The 14,014-nt window shown below is 37.1% G+C and overlaps 1 protein-coding gene across 2 annotated transcripts; it reads left to right on the forward strand.

The window, feature by feature from the left end:
- The first annotated feature begins 4,550 nt into the window (after nt 1-4,550).
- On the forward strand, nt 4,551-7,031 carry LOC117434809 (pro-adrenomedullin-like). 2 transcript variants are annotated; one of them, XM_034057472.3, is made up of 4 exons: nt 4,551-4,666; nt 5,153-5,275; nt 5,513-5,650; nt 5,809-7,031. In XM_034057472.3, exons 2-4 carry the CDS (start codon nt 5,169-5,171, stop codon nt 6,116-6,118), a joined length of 555 nt encoding a protein of 184 aa, XP_033913363.3. In that variant the 5' UTR covers nt 4,551-4,666; nt 5,153-5,168; the 3' UTR covers nt 6,119-7,031. The 2 variants fall into 2 exon arrangements, with proteins under 2 accessions (XP_033913363.3, XP_033913362.3); XM_034057471.3 differs by having other exon boundaries at nt 4,552-4,666; nt 5,156-5,275.
- The last annotated feature ends 6,983 nt before the right edge of the window (nt 7,032-14,014 follow it).

A 14,014-nucleotide genomic window follows, 5' to 3' on the forward strand; every position in this document is an offset into this window, starting at 1 on the left:
CACCATTTACCCCAGGGCAGTATCAGGTGGTTTATTAAATAAGTGTTTTAGCTGCAACAACATCATTCGGTGATCAATTTCTCACACTAGCATGTATTATTCTATAGGAAAAAAGTGCTTCCAGTCTCCGTCTTCTGTCTAAGTCGTTTAGTTGCACTGTTTTAATCGTTAAACTGTATACACATTCAGTTTCTCCATCTTTTTTTTTTCTAGATTCGATAGATTTAAATAGTTTAACATCCTCAAAACTCATAGCGTTACGTCCTGTTTGCCCTTTTCAATGCCTTCTCAAGTGCAATCATGTTTTTTTTTTTGTTGTTTTTTTTTTGCTCATGTGACCAGAGCGGTCAATGTTGAAGACAATGTACACCTCGGCTCTTATTAGGTAGTCCAAAGCCGGACTCCCTGCCAAGGACAAAAGGAAACATCACACTGGTATGGAAAAATACTGGAGCATTGGGATTTTCCTTTTCTTCTGTTGTTGCCAGGAGTGGAATATATTAAAAAAGACATGCATGCGCAAAAGATTGTAGACTCCTCCTGAGTATTAGAATACTGGAATATTTATTTTTTCAAAGTGTAAAAATCTTGGACTATGCAAAAATAGATTCCAATGCCGTTTCTACACAAGAAAGTTGTCTGTTGCAGAATAAATGAATTAATTCAATTATCCCCAAAATAGCTTGCAAAATATATTCTTTGCCAATAGTACATTTGTTACATTACTACATGTATTTTAATAATTTAGTTAGTCATATTTGAAGTTTGTGTTGCATGGTACACTGTGAGCTTTTATTTAACTTGTGATTGCAATTCTTATATTGGGGGCCCATGCTGGTTGTAAATTCTTATGTGCATGTATTTATTTTTTTATTCCACCACTGAACCCTACAATGTAACACAATTGATACCTGCTATGCACAGAGGTATAAAGTGCACTTCCCTCGGCTTACACTAGATGCCAGCACTATCAAGTATAACTGCTCCCTCTAGTGGATTCAGAACAAGGTACATTTGTTATTTTTACAAACCCTTACAAGTTACGTTTATAATAATAATACTACTAATAATACTACAAATGGTAAGAGCCAACTTCCCAACGTTCGGTATGTTTACATACCTTTATCAAGGGAAAGTCAAGTAGAGAAATATATACTTTCAGGGACAAATACATATATTATCCTTATTATTATAAACACGTAACTGTAGCTTGTAAATCAATGTGAAAATAATTTTTAAAAACTCTTAAAGGAGTTATAGCAGTGCTTAACATTTCAACACCGCCTTATGCCATCTACATTTTCTGAATATTTATTCCATGACAATGCCTGATAACCTATAAAGCCTTCAAGTACAGTCGTGTCTGATGCATTTGATGTCATTAAAACTATTCTTCCAGGCTGACTTAGTTCCCTAAGATGTCACACCGATTAGTATGCGTGTTACAACCTGTGCGTCAATGCCCGTCTGTGGCTAATTTGAATTGTTTTAGATTGCTTTACAAGTCCCATTTCTTTGGGATTCCTTTCATTTTAAAAAACGTTTAAAACTATTTAATGGATAGATCACACACAGAATGCTATACCCTAGGGTTTGGTTTTTTTTTTTTTTTTTTTTTAAATATAAAAGCTTCTGAAACAGTGTGGTTTCTTACTTATTAGTTACATCATATTCAGAAAGCAGTATACGTTGTGCTCATGTAATACCGCCGAGGGCACTTTACAGAATATTACACAAAGGTGTCAATTTAATTAATATACTGACATGCAGAGTGCTGGCACTACAAACAATGTGTAAGATTCAAAAGATTGGATAAGCAAACAGCAGTTGTGCAATGAAACAACCAACAAATAACCATACAAGGAAAAGACAGAGAGGAAACTGCATACCAGATTCTTCCTCATTCTTCATAGACTACTAGTCACTAGTAAATAGTAATTCAATAATTAGATTGGCAGTTGCTTGAAATAAATCAATGCATTTCAACCTTTTAACATTTAATAGGGTGTAAAATGTTCTTATACCATGGGTTGCTGAAATGATATTGCATTTCTCTGAACATTTTGGCACATGATTTCTTTTAAAGGTCAAAATCGGATTTCTTTGTGAAAACAAAAAAGTAAAAAAAAAAATATGGGAATGTCTTACAACAGTTATTATAATTTGCAGTGGGGTAACTGTAAACATTCTGTCATTTTTTGTTACAGGCGACAAGTCTCCATGGCCTCAATCAGGTGCTGGTGTGGTGGAATGTGTTTATGTATTGCACTGTGTGGCTTTTCCATTTAAAAAAAAAATGTCTAAAATATTTACATACCATCCAAGTAGGAAAAAGATCTATCAACAAGCATTTCTGTATTTTAACAATTACAGACTCTTTTATGAGTTCTTTCAAAGCACTTTACATCTTGTGTCGCCAAAGGCGCATAAAGAACTTTATGTTCTCTATCCACCATGAACTCTTAGTGTATAAAGTTCAACGTTGCTTATTCCTGTATGTAAGTTCTTTACAAAAGATCAGATTAAAACCCCTTTTTGAACACTTTTTCTATAAGTTTACATTACTTTATCAGATGTTTTATGTTTTCAGTATTCTAAATACTGCTATGCCTTTACCCTGGAATACCACAGTACACTTGGGTAAGGCGATCAGATCATAAAATTAATTATCAAAATGTCTGGATAGGTTTTATTTTATTTTTTTAAATAGATTACAAATAGCACAATGAAATTACTCTAACCAAGATCCAGTTATCCGTAGGTTTGATGTTATGAAAAACAATGTAGTAACATAAGTGCAGATAACATCTTCTGGTAAAATTGATCTCTAGGGACATATAATAAACATCTGGTTGATGACCTTTCATGACATATAGATTGTTATGCTTTGGGTGTTTTGGTTGTAATGCAGCAAAATAAGAGTTTTTTTCTTCTTATCTTGGCCAATTCACCTGCGTATTGCTGTATTCATAAGAACCTGTCGGTGTATATGAAAGGGAAATGTATTGTTAATTCCACATTAATGCTATGCTGTTGGTGTTTTGAATCCCTTTCAAGAAGTTGATTCACTGATGTTAGTTTAGGTATTCCTATAAGTAATGATCTCCTTTCTCGTTAAGGGCTCCTGGTCAAACTGTAGAAGCAAGAGTTGAAGTCTAATTCATTTGAAAAGCCTTTATCATAGTCATTTGAGTAGCTGGTACTGTGTTCTGCACATCAACAAAGAACACTGAGTAGCAACTTGGTGCACCAGCTGTGGTTTGGATTCTTCAGTCAGTGATAATGTATTATAGAAACAAAAAGCAATCTGGACTTCGTCAGCGTATGCGCTAAAACTGAAATCTGTTTGAAAATTATTAGTGTAAAGGGGGGAAATAAATACTGAAAATAGTAATTTTGACAGATGATTGTTTGACAAGAAATTCCTCAAAGGTCCGTGGGGTAAAATCAAACTTAGAGGGGGACCTTTTCAACATTTTCTTTGTATATAGAAGTGCACACACACAAGTAATTTTCCTAAGAAATGTTTGGGAAAACTGCAAATCATGTTGGATAGGCAATGGGAAAGTAAAACATAAACACTAATGTCAACAAATGCTGTATCACAGTTTATCATTTCAATTAATCTCCAGTACAAAAGTGCCACAGCAAAGCTCTATCAGTGGTAATAACTAGAGTTTAAAACAAACATTAAAATTTCCTTTAAACCAGTGGTGGGATGCCTTGCCTCGATAGTGTCCCTATATGTTTTGAAGAACAGTATATAAGAAATAATTAGTATATATATATATATATATATATATATATATATATATATATATATATATATATATATATATATATATTTATACTAATTATATATATATATATACACCATAGATTACATGGCTCTTTGGCTTATAAAAAGAATGCGTAGGTTGCTGGAATGTAATGCACGAGGTATGTGCAAGTAAAGGCACCACTTAATAATAATGCCCTTGAAACAGGAGAGTCAGAAATGCCTTAGTCACTCATTTTGAACAATAAAGGTATTTAAAAGAATGAATAAACAGTTAAGCAACTCCCCCGTGACATTACATTCTGAGGTCATATTTTACACATATTTATTCAATACTGGATTAGATAGAATTTTGAATGTGGATTTAATTTATTATAATAAGTATTTAAACTCTTTCCGATACAAAGCAGCATTTAATACTGATCCTTTAGGAGAGCGTCTGGTAATTTGTGCAGTTGTATGTTGAGCAAGGGCTGGGATAAGGCTGTTCACATGAATACATGTGGAATTTAGAACTGATTACATCATGGGAAGTGGATTGGAAGTAATACAGGGCTTCAGTCAAGTTCAATTCTTCAGAGTTATTAAGAAAAATAATTTGTAAAAGATGTATTTTTGATTAGTATCACATTAAGTGAAACACGTGTGATATTGTGTGGAGGGGGGTGTTGATAAAAGAATGTACATTTGGAAGTGTCACTCATGGACTGGGAGCCCCTCCTACTTTAACAGTGTATAAAAGCACACAGCTCAGCCTTGGACAGTCAGTGCATTTCCAGTGTAGTGTGGGTAGCTTTGCAAAACTATTTGTAACCTTGGAGTTTTTGGATGCTCTCTCTGTTCAAATAATTTTTACTGAAGATTTAAGTGGATTTTTAGGATTTTCAGGTACGTCATTTAAATTATAATTGTTTTTCTTTTCTGTGACTTTCAGGTCAAGTGCTACCTGTGTTGTTCTTTATTGTACAGTAGTTGGGGAGATGTATTCTTTCCTGAGCCTTTAAAAGGGTAGTAATGCTAAACACTGCTTTAATTTTCTCAGCACGAATATTATGTAAAACCAAGATTGCAAATGCACTGGGGGGCACTTCACAATGTGCGGCTGGCATTTTCAAAACTCTTTGTACTCAGTCCAGGGAGACTGCCGCAAGTTTATTTAGCTGAACAAAATGTAACCTCAGACTGACATTTGGAATAAATAGATGATAATTGCAAATATTTGGCTTTTGGACTTTCTTTAACCTCTTGTGTAAGCTAGTTCAACAGAGATAGGAAGCCTGGAATAAAAAGGACATTTGGAGTGCTCTGAGTAAACACATTTCATGGTTGCAAATTAAAAATGACTAATCACAATCTTTTGTTTTTTTTCCTCAGCAGGTTTTCAGTCAAAATGAAACTGGTTCTTCAAATTGTCCTTCTCTACTGGAGTTTATTAACTGTATTTGTCCTTAATGTGGAGACAGCAAAACTGGACTTAACTTCAGAATTGAAAAAAAGGTAAATGGCTTTTTTTGTTTTAACAAGTGCATTCATTTATCATTTTATTTACTATATATATATATATATATGTGTGTGTGTGTGTGTGTGTGTGTGTGTTGTGAATTTGTCTCTTTATATATAAATATTTATTTATCAGGATATTTTGTTAAGCTTATTTTGTATAGATAGCAAGGTTTATCACAGTATCTAGCCAATAATGATCAGTTTCTCATGATATCTTTACTTGATTTGCAGGTTAAACACATGGACCTTGAACAGGGTGAAAAGGGATTTGAACAGCTTATCCAGTTCTGAGCTGAAAGGACTGGACACAAACAAGCAGCTGTATGTCCAACCTGAAGATGTCAAAGATTCTTTGACTCCCCATTCTAGGTAAGAATAAGAAATGAAATCATTAAAAGTTGTGGCTAGTTTGGATGAAACAATTTGGTAATAAAAAGTAATCATCTGGATGATTAAAGAGCATTCTGAATTAAGAAGGCTGACAGGTGTTGATTAACACATTGTTTTTCTCACCCTTTCTCTTATAGTACTGGTATCAATATCCGTGTGAAGAGGTACAGGAATTCTGTGAACCACTTCCAGTCCCTGAGGTCAGGATGCCACCTGGGGACCTGTACAGTCCATGAGCTGGCCCACCGTCTCTACCAGCTCACAGACAGGGACAAGGACAACACTGCCCCGCTGAACAAAATAAGCCCCAAAGGTTATGGGAGGAGAAGGAGATCAGTGCCAGAACACAAAGTCATCTTTCAGCTTTTGGGGAGGAAGCTGCAGCCAGTTTGGTCCAGGACCAGCAACCGAGTCGGGAAACTGCAAGAAATCCTCAAACGGACTTGAGGGGAGCGCAGCGCTTAGCAAAACTGAAACGTTCCAACAAATTCCAAAATTCTACAGATGCCTGAGACTCCCGCCAAGTCCATTCAGTCACGTTTTTTTTTTGTTTCCAAGGCGGTGGAAATGTCTTGAGGACTGACTTGTACTGTCAGAAGTGTTTAGCAGACGAGAACCAGGTGGCTAAAACTAACTAGGGTGAAGCTGGGACTTGCCTATTCGGCACTGCAGTACAAACACTGATTAACTGTCCATGGCAAAGGACACAGTCATAATCGATGCCACTGCTGAGGCCGAGGGCAGCCGCTACAGAAGGAATTCCACTGGAGTAGATTAATCTACTTTGCATGGAAGATTCAGAAAGTATTGCTGCTTTCTAAAACACATTAGAAAAAGGAGAAATGTGCATCCAAATTGCCCCCCCTCCCCCCCCCCCCCACCGATAAAATATAGGTAGTTGTTGTTTTGTATTAAAGCATCTTGGGTTTGGACACTGTATGGTGAAAAAGACTGTTCTTTAGATTCCCTCAATGGGGAATCTTTACATTAAAAAAAGCCAGTCCATAATGGATTGCATCATACTTGAACTTAATCTTTATAGAGAAAAGTGCAATCTATATATTTTATTGCCTGTGGTGTATATAATGTATTAAAATGTCAATATTTAAGTGTTATGTTTCTGTTTCTCGTAACTGTACTTCTGGAGATAGTTATTTTTATACGTGAATATGATATGTATAAGGGCATTGTAGCGTTTTCTTTTTACCATTTGTTTGTATTATGGATGTCAAGTGCTAAAAACTGGTAGTAAACTTCTCTTTTTTTGTACATGCTAGACTTGTTATTATAAATTTGTATATGTTGTTTAATCTATTTTGTCACGTGTAATATGGTAAAACAATAAACATATGTGCATATATTGCAGTGCTCCTGTGCTTTTCCTTTGATGTGCTTTTCCGGATGATGGAGATTTTCAAGTGCTTGTCTATCTTCCCCCGCAGTTGCAGTTGTAAATGCTGACAAGGTTGTGATGCCAGCTTATTTTGAAATTCATGGATCCAGTCCATGATTTTTTGCCCAATACCACAACAAACCAAACCATTTCTGAGTAATAGAACTGGCTACTCACAAGACTGTGGCTCAGCCCAGACCAATGCAACAGCACACTAGCCTGAAAGACACAGATGAAAGGACAGAAGGTAAAGAAAGTTACCCGGTATATCTTAAACTCCCTGGTCCTGTATACTTCCAGTAGGAACGTCAATGATGCACTGACTGCCTAAGCCAGTGGTACTCAACTCTGGCCCACGAGATCCATTCCAGTCCTGGTCTTTATTCCCACCGGGTCCTAAATTAGTTAATTGCCTCTTAGCAACTTCAATTAACTACATTAGAACCTGCATGGAGTAAAAACCTGGACTGGATTAGATCTTGAGGGCCAGAGTTGATTACCACTGGCCTAAGCACTGGGGGTCCCCTCTGCTATGTGCTTCCCTGCTCCCTGCCAGCTTAGTATTAACCAAAGAATCCCAACCCCTTTATTATTAATGACACCAGAGAGGCCAGCATTCAAACCTGTGACCTTGTGGCTGCATGGAATCAGCCTTACCTGCTGCGTAACTGCACTATAAATATTTCACATACTTGACCAGGAAACCCTGATCCCAGCAGAACCCATGCATAAGTAGGGTCTCTCAAAATTGATATAGTTGGAATGGGATTTCTTTACATTTCTTAGCTACAATAGCAGTTAGGGATCCTATATATCTGTTTGCTCATCCATAACTTTTTACTACTGTAACAAACCAATTAGAATGGTACTGAATCACTTACTGTATATATTTTATTTGTCAGAAAGGCACATGTTCCTCCCTAAATTTCCCAAATATGGTCATAAAGAATGCTTGGTTTTTTGAGAAGGATTTCTAGGGTCACTATAAGGGTTACGGTTTGGCGCCAACAGTATTGAAGTGCAACATAATAATATCAGATTATCTGACGAGAAAACCAGAACGTGCCAGTATTCTGAGGTAGGAGCCGTCCTGAATGGCAACAGCGCCATCTAGCTTTTAGATACTTAAAAATGCTTTTCTTTGCAAAAAAAAGTCTTCTTTTTGACTATCCAGTCATTTAAAGGTTATATTGCAATAGGCAAGGAAAGTATTCATATTCATTATGAAAAAGGAGAAAGACTTATTGTGGAAGATGATGGTTGCCGAGTCACAATAACCCTTAATGTATTGAGTCAGTACAAGTTACACAGGATGGGTTTTCATTAAGTAGAGAGTGTATGGACACTTTATTAGGCAGACTAAAAATACCATATATATATATAATTTATTTCTTAGCAGACGCCCTTATCCAGGGCGACTTACAGTCGTAAACAATATATATCTATATATATCTATATCTATATCTATATCTATATATATATATATATCTATATATATATATATATATATATATATATATATATATATATATATATATATATATATATATATATATATATATTACAATGTCTTTTATCTCTCATCTCCATAAAGCTGGTAATGAGATTTTGGCACATACATGAAGTCTGTGAACAGCAAACTAAAGAACACAGTGCACACTTTTAAGTCTCTGAAAGCAGGATTGGAAGAAAAGGTGCAGATTACATTAATGTGAATGAAACCCAGCCAACTGACTTTTCTGCTAAGAAATTGAAATCTCGAGTGGCTCCTTGCCAGCGTGGCTCTCTTATTACGTTAGATTATAAACAATAAAAAGATTCCACCTTGCTGTTTTTTTCACATCAGCCACAAGTAAAGGAACCTGAGCCTTCCAAAACAGAATTGAAAAAGTAAACATGTCTGTGAAAACATGGTTGATTTACTGGGGTCTGAAATACATTGTAGTTCAACAGGTACACTGCTAATTCTGTATTTTTAACAGTCAAATAAAAGCTTTTTTTGCATTACAAGGTATTTGTCACATAACATTTTAATATTTGGCGCCCCCTGCTGTACATAATTCAAACAGTCAAAATAAAATGTAAATTATAATGTCAGTGACCAGAAGCTTATTGGTTAAACAGTCCATAATCCTTTAGAACAGGGGTCTCCAATCCTGGTCCTGAAGGGCAGGTGTCCCTCCTGGTTTTTGGTCCAACTGTACCCTAAAATACTTAATTGGACCAATTAAGCTTATAATAAGCACTTGGTCCAATTAAGTAAATTAGGGTACAGTTGGAACAAAAACCAGCAGGGACATTGACCCTCCAGGACCAGGATTGGAGACCCCTGCTTTAGAAACTTCCTGCAAACTCATCAGCAGAAGCTGGATTAATATCCTGAGGCACTACAAGGAGAACAAAGGGAACAAAATAATTATCTTTAAGGAACTACTTTCCCCTAGCGGAAGGATAGAAAAACTAAAATGCATGGTAAATAAAAATTAAAATAGAAATAAAAACAGCTTTGATATCTTTATTGACATTTAACAGCAATAATAACCTCCACTAGGGTGTGCTGTTATTCTTATTTCGAATTGTTTTTGTAGCAGGTATTCAATAAATCAATTTATTAAAGTGTTGATTTAAAAACAAGAAAAGCTGTCCTTCCCTCAGTTTACAATTTATACTAATCAATGGCACTTAAGTTCCGCATTGAGGATTTTAAAAGCCGATTGGAAGATTCCTCTCATCCGGGGTGCTGACAGTGTTACTGCCGTACTGGCATACCAAGGCTGTAAATGGACTGAATTGATTGGTACTCAATTGTAAACTGAGGGAAGGACGGCTTTTCTTGTTTTGAAATCAACATGTTAAAGAATACCCGAATACCTGCCGAAAAAGCAATTCTGTGTACAAGTAACGGGTAACAGCACACCCCTACCCTCCACATTGATAATTGCCAGAAAATATGGACCCGTCAATAATTACTGTTCTCTGGTTATTCCCTCTGTCGGGTATTATTGCTGAATTAAACTAAAGAAACAGACATTGGAGAAGATTCATTGTCAACATATTTTATTACTGGAGTTTTATGCATTAATTTGTTATGTATCCTACACATAAATTAATGCATGCATGACTACATAATGTTACTAGCATTTTGTAACTTGGATACCTGTGGCCTGTATTCAAATAAAAATAAGGTCATGCATGCATAATACAATTCAATTATCATCAAAACATTGGAATATGATTGTTTTTTTGTTTCCATTATTATAATCTGATTTGCTGTCTTATTAGTGTCTGTATTATTTTTAAGAATCAGTCTGTTTTTACATTTTGATTTATTCCCACATAACATTAATCTTAGCGAATAAGTATAATAATAATATAATCACAGATAGAACGCTAACGGAACTCAGAAGTGATGTTGCGCTGTCTTTCTGGGATACATGGATCCCTTATTGTTTGGTGCACAGCTTGTCTGTCAGTATTAGATTTTGTGTGTCTGCTGTTAGCCTCTAAGGAATAAAAAGAATCAGAAGGAAAATCCTGACAGATATTAAATGATCTGTAATCCCCAGACAGATAATCATACGGCTGTCAAATCAAATTATCTAATCTCTCAATTACTACATACAAGGCTTCCCAGAGGAATGTTATCTAAAACTGAACCCACATTGCCTCTTAAACAGTACTGTACACACACATCGAAACACTTACCATATGGAGAATGCAATTTTGCTGTATTTTATATTATTATTATTTATTTCTTAGCTGACGCCCTTATCCAGGGCGACTTACAATTGTTACAAGATATCACATTATTTTTACATACAATTACCCATTTATACAGTTGGGTTTTTTTTACTGGAGCAATCTAGGTAAAGTACCTTGCTCAAGGGTACAGCAGCAGTGTCCCCACCGGGATTTGAACCCATGACCCTCTGGTCAAGAGTCCAGAGCCCTAACCACTACTCCACACTGCTGCAGTTGTTTTACCGCTAATTTGTAGATAATTAATGCAATTTACTCTTCACAGATCTGCAATATAACCTCTTCCACTGTACCTCCAAGATTAAACTATAAGAAGCTAAAGAGTTTATTTGAACGACCTATACCCACCGATATAAATCATAATCCCTGTGAAGCAGGGTAATCCTGGGATAACCACACACAGTTTGGTGATACAATCCAGGGGGTTTCAAAGTGCTGCAAAATGCCAGCTGTGGTGTATCCCAGCAGGGTATAGCTTAATCAAATCAAGGGACTGCCATTGAGCATTCTTGAAAATATTACAGCAACAGCATCAGGGAGCGCATGACCCAAAGAAATAACTCCTATAGCTCAGGTCAGCAGCCATTGGCGGCATGCATTTGTCAAAGCTTATGACCTAGATATAGCACCAACATAGCATCAACAGCGGGGGACGACACCCAGACCATACCAAGCCAAGGAGGACACGATGGTAAGCATACACCAATTTATTTTATTACGCTCACTTGGACATAAATAAGACAAGGCCAAGGTCCGAAAAGACAACCAGTAAAATCACAAATTCCAAGTTAAAAAATCTGTCTATAAAATAAAAATTGAAATGTGTTTGTCTTTGGACTTTCCCTGGCCACCTCATCAGTGAAGGATATGGCTCCAAACTCGTGTTACCAGATTTAGAATGCACGCTCGCACACCAGGTGTCACCAATCACGGTCCTGGAGGGCCATTCCACTCCAGGCTTCACAGGTAAAATGATATAATGAACTACTTCAGGGTCTGGATGGAGGTTTAATTGGTTCAATTAAACCATTAAGAACAGGGATGGAACAAAGACCAGGACTGGAAGAGCCAATTATGTTAAGATTCATCACTCAACCCTCTCTTATTGCTGCAACTAAGTTGTTTTATGCTGGTTTTATGCCATAAAATGAGTGGTACCTTCAGAAAACTTGAATTGTAGTTCAAAATAACACAATTCGGGGGCTCCCGAGTGGCGCATCCAGTAATAGCACTCGCTAGAGTGCAGGATGCGCTCTATAGCCTGGACGTTGCAAGTTCGAGTCCAGGCTATTCCACAGCCGACCGTGGACAGGAGCTCCCAGGGGGCAGCGCTCAATTGGCCGAGCGTCGCCCGGGGGGAGGGAGGGTTAGGTCGGCCAGGGTGTCCACGGCTCACCGCGCACTAGCGACCCCTGTAGTCTAGCCGGGCGCCTGCGGGCTTGCCTGTAAACTGCCCAGAGCTGCGTTGTCCTCCGACGCTGTAGCTCTAAGGCGGCTGCACGGTGAGTCTGCAGAGTGTAAAGAAGCAGGCCGCTGATGGCACACGCTTCGGAGGACAGCGTGTGTTCATCTTCGCCCCTCCCGAGTCAGCGCAGGGGTGGTAGCGGTGAGCTGAGCCTAAAAATAATTGGGCATTTCAAATTGGGGAGAAAATAATAAAAACTAATTGGCAACGACTAAATTTAAAAAAAAGAAAAAAAATAAATAAATAATTCTTCAAGCCTGTGGAATCTCAAATCCTTGAGTTCAATGTTAGAAATTAGAATTCTGCAAACTGTCAGCATTGATCTAAAACTGAATCGAAACTGACGAATACAAAAATTGCAGCTTCAAATTAATTTGACAAAAAGGTTTTACATGCTCACCCTCCATAGATTTAATATAACGATATTAAATGACAGTAATTATTCTGCATGTACTTATATTATACAACAAACCAACTTAAGCTAAGTATTGTGATTTATTTTGGTAACATCTTTTATAATTAATTTTAAAGGCTTTGTTGTTCATCTCATAAAACCAATTGCAAACTATTAATACAATAAAGACTGGACTAATGGCCCACATGAAAAGTGAAAAGTGAAAAGACGGGATCAAATAGCATCGTGGTATCTGGGATTTTCTACAAGGAGATGCTTCAGTGCTTTCACAGCTCAGATGAGAAAACAGTCCTAGCACTGTATAACCATAAGGGGGCAGCAGTATTACACGCAAAACTCCATTCTGAGACAAATACACAACTACTCTTCACAAGGAAACAACGGTTATCATGTGCCTGGTGATGGAAATTGTGTTTAATTGATGGATTGAGGTGTGATTGGAACAGTGTGGAATGTGGCCAGGTGGTAATGGAATGAGTGGCTGTTAATTACCCCTGGTCTCGCCCTACAAAAGAACAGAGAAATTAATGTTTTATGTGGGTTGTGTTAGGAGAGTTAGGAGAAGAGCGGAGCGGAAAGGGGCGGGGCAGAGAGGAGAGGGGCGGGGCGGAGAGGAGAGGGGCGGGGCGGAGAGGAGAGGAGTGTGCTGTGAGTAAAAAGTGAGTAAGTGTAGCACACAGGGATAGCTGTGCTTGTGCTGTGTGTGTGTTTTTGTTCAAACTGTTATTTTGTTCCTGTGTTTTGTTTGTTTTGTGTTTGTTAAAATTGTGCAGAAAGCGCTGAACTACAGTCTCTGTAGCTGGGTTGTTATTTCTGCCACTGGCTAGCCTTGAACACCATTCACGTTACCTATATGGTGGCAGTCGTGGGATAGCGCCCCTTCTGACCCAGCATGGAACTACAGAAAATAGAGCATAACTCAAGCCCTGCCAGGTTCCCTACATCCTTTCTTACACACTCCACGCTATGTTCTGAAAATACTTCTTTGTTATTGGTTAAAATATGGAAAGGCAATCACAAGTTAATGTCAAAAGTCACCCCATTTTACCCAAACTTAAGAATGTTCCATTCTAAGCATGACTGGTCTTGTCTGGAGAAGGTCAATAATCAATAGTTTATTACTTTGAGTACTCATTTTCTACCTTTCAGCGTTCGAGAAAATAATAGAATATTTTCTAATTATTATAATTATTTTTTTTGTTAGGAAATTCGATACAATTGAGACATTTACAAATAAACTAGATAGGCTAACAATCTTCTAATCTTACATGTAAAACAAGATTCTTGATAAAAAAAAATAAAAAATAAAAA

This window comes from Acipenser ruthenus, chromosome 28 (assembly GCF_902713425.1).
Source record: "Acipenser ruthenus chromosome 28, fAciRut3.2 maternal haplotype, whole genome shotgun sequence".
Taxonomy (NCBI): domain Eukaryota; kingdom Metazoa; phylum Chordata; class Actinopteri; order Acipenseriformes; family Acipenseridae; genus Acipenser; species Acipenser ruthenus.

Excerpts from the sequence above, each read along its gene's own strand:
- LOC117434809 (XM_034057472.3), top strand. The coding sequence starts at position 5,169 with ATGAAACTGGTTCTTCAAATTGTCCTTCTCTACTGGAGTTTATTAACT. Across the intron at positions 5,276-5,512 it reads ACTTCAGAATTGAAAAAAAG|GTTAAACACATGGACCTTGA; the intron begins GTAAATGGCTTT and ends CTTGATTTGCAG. Across the intron at positions 5,651-5,808 it reads TCTTTGACTCCCCATTCTAG|TACTGGTATCAATATCCGTG; the intron begins GTAAGAATAAGA and ends TTTCTCTTATAG.